The sequence below is a fragment of the Trypanosoma rangeli genome, assembly GCF_003719475.1.
Source record: "Trypanosoma rangeli strain AM80 chromosome Unknown Tra_15.4_contig_00169, whole genome shotgun sequence".
NCBI lineage: Eukaryota > Euglenozoa > Kinetoplastea > Trypanosomatida > Trypanosomatidae > Trypanosoma > Trypanosoma rangeli.
Window position 1 is genome coordinate 1289 of NW_021705915.1, and position 2508 is coordinate 3796.

The window sequence follows — 2508 nt, forward strand, 5'->3', positions numbered from 1 at the left end:
AAAGCGGCCCCTTCGTACTAAAAAAAAAAAAAAAAAGTAGCATACATCAAATAAAAAAAGTAAACAATAAAACACATACTGGGGATCTCAGAAGGCAAGCGAAGGCTGCAAAAACAACAAAAAAAAAAGAAGCTGCGAAAAAAAAAAGGAAAAAAGACGTTGGAACAATATTCCAAACATTCGGTGACGACCGCCACACACACACACACTCCCCCGGTTTGGCCCCTGCTTCTGTCTTGCTTTCGTCCGCCTTGCAAAGAAGTGGCTACTGTTGCAGGTTCCTAAGCAAGTTGAACGGCGTCACTGAAACATGCGTAGATGATGAGTTCAAGGCCTTCGCAATATTTTGCCACAAGTTGGCGACGGCGCAACCGCTCCCTGATGTGTAGCTCCGAGCACCACAGACCGTCTGGCACAGTAAGTGGCAATCCCTTGCGATTCGTCCGTGCCAGAGTGATAGGTGTATTTGCTGTCGTATACTCAATTTCACGCTGTGGAGTGGACTGAGTTGGGGCAACTGCACCTGCTGTTGGCAGAGGGAATACCACCTCCTGAGTCCCTTGCGGAACCCCTGTATTAACCTCCGCCCCGGGAGAGCTGGATAGACCATGCGTATGGTCGCTGCAGGGCAAACCTTCACCTTTCCATTCATCACAGTCCATATAAAAATTATCGTGTAGAGGAGGGTCGGGGAATTTGTTTCTACTCAAATGAGTCTCTGGCGTTGATGCGGCTGCTGCTAAAACCTTCTCCAGCTGTGGCTCTGCAGGTGCCTCACCTAAGCTTCCTTCTCTTGTATATTTGTCAGAAGATATGGGGGTTCGGTCACGGTAGGAGGCATGTCCCTCTGCCCCAGGACTTACCGCGGTACCTCCGGAAAAGGGAACACCTCCCTCCCACTTAGTTCGTGGCCTTAACGGTAGGCGGAGCTGATTCGCCTCGACGAAGTGCGGCGTTGAACAGTTTTCTATTGTGTCAGCCTCCTCCACCTGCACAAAGGCCTTTGCACGGAGAGATACGGGGAGGGAGACCCGCCTCTTTCCGCAGAGGGCAATCATGAGAAGATTGTCCATTACACATTGTGCGTTCGACTGAAGCTCGCATCGCTGTCTTGCTTCTTCACCTTTGAGGGAGATGCGGGCCGCCACCTCCTCGCCTTCCAGCAGACCACTCCAGTCCAGGGGCCGTGCAACGTGTGTGTGATCCAGGCCCCCTTGTCGTGAGCGCCCATCGATTCCACGGTGCCGCAATCGACGTGGGACGAGTGAACGTTGATGGGTGGGAGAGAGCGAAAGACATTCAGTCAATTCGCCAGATAACGCAGGATTCATCGACACCAAACACCGAGACGAATGCGTGCCCCGCTCTCCGCTAGCAGTGAACAAATGTCCAAAATTAGGCCCCGCCCTCAGCACCTCTTCTCCCACGAAAGCCGTGCTACCTATAAATTCCGGAGATTCAGAGAACTCTCTCCACCCCAACGGTATCCGGCTAGCTTCGAAATGCGCGGGGGCAGAGACGTGATAACGTGATGGGTCCGAACCCTGCGAGGCAGCTCCAGGCGCCGCAAGCGCCAAGGCGTTTGTCCCCTTTGGCTTATGGGTCTTCAACAGAATAAATCTCCACCATGCATTAAAGTATTGTGATAGCATGGTTTGCCCTAACAGCCGCTGAAACAGTGAAATAGCAATGGCGCTCGCCCGCGTGCAGGCAGGGGTCGAAGTATGCGCTGAACCCTGTTGTGCCCCACACTCCTCATCCACACCAGAGCTGAGGAGCGCATTGTCCTCAGTTTCTTTGAATGGATAACGTCCTGTGTCAGCACCATCCTCTAATGCCCCTGCACGGAGAGAACGCTTGCTGTGGTGACGGCGAAGTAGGTCTACCCCATCGTCAGTAGGGCAAACGTTTTTTCTGCTGCTACTAATACTTGGACCTCTTTCCGCGGTGAACGCACGCTGTTGTCGCTCTCCTTCGCTCCCTTCAAAGTGACCACCTAGGTAGTTGCTGGCAGCTTCTTCGTTTTGCCCCCAGGGGTCTAACACCGTCAGCCGCAGCGAGCCATCTGGTACGGGCGCCCCGCAGGAGCTGCAACACGCCTCCGCACATTCGTTTTTGTGTGGCACAAACGCCACGGATTGTGTATTTTCGCATCCGTTTGGACGTGGGGCCACACCATCGTTAACCGCATATCCATGACACCCAATTAACATGCAGGGTCCCTTGTGTGGGCTCGTTGACGCCTCATGTTCCCTCTCGTCCCATAGGGTGGAAACCTGATGGTGATGCGGAGCTGAGGAGAGAGAGGTCGTATGCGTAAGAACGAGAGGGTCAGATGTGTTGGCGAGATCACTTTCAGTGCGTGGTTTTGTAATAGCGTTGCGGCGTCGCTCCAGGGAACTCCATGCTGCGGGTTTGGTGATTAATGCTCGCGTAACGGGCATGAATCCATCCTAAACGTGAAGGAAGAAACGAGAAGGAAGAAACGAGAAGGAAGGAAACGCCAGG

General features: G+C 53.3%; 2 protein-coding genes across 2 annotated transcripts in view, besides 2 other annotated features; both read right to left on the reverse strand.

Annotated features, from left to right (window-relative positions):
* The first annotated feature begins 19 nt into the window (after positions 1-19).
* Positions 20-72: a sequence feature (A-rich).
* Positions 73-109: 37 nt separating this feature from the next.
* Positions 110-155: a sequence feature (A-rich).
* Positions 156-281: 126 nt separating this feature from the next.
* Positions 282-2444, reverse strand: TraAM80_05278 (uncharacterized protein; the record flags this gene model as incomplete). The annotated part of the gene is made up of 1 exon (XM_029382164.1): positions 282-2444. One exon carries the CDS (start codon positions 2442-2444, stop codon positions 282-284), a length of 2163 nt encoding a protein of 720 aa, XP_029237947.1.
* Positions 2445-2453: 9 nt separating this feature from the next.
* TraAM80_05279 (uncharacterized protein) overlaps positions 2454-2508 on the reverse strand; it is a gene marked incomplete at both ends in the record, with an annotated part of 510 nt that continues 455 nt past the window's right edge. Inside the window, one exon of the mRNA XM_029382165.1 lies at positions 2454-2508. This exon is cut by the window's right edge and continues 455 nt beyond it. Within this exon, the coding sequence (XP_029237948.1) occupies positions 2454-2508 (55 nt within the window).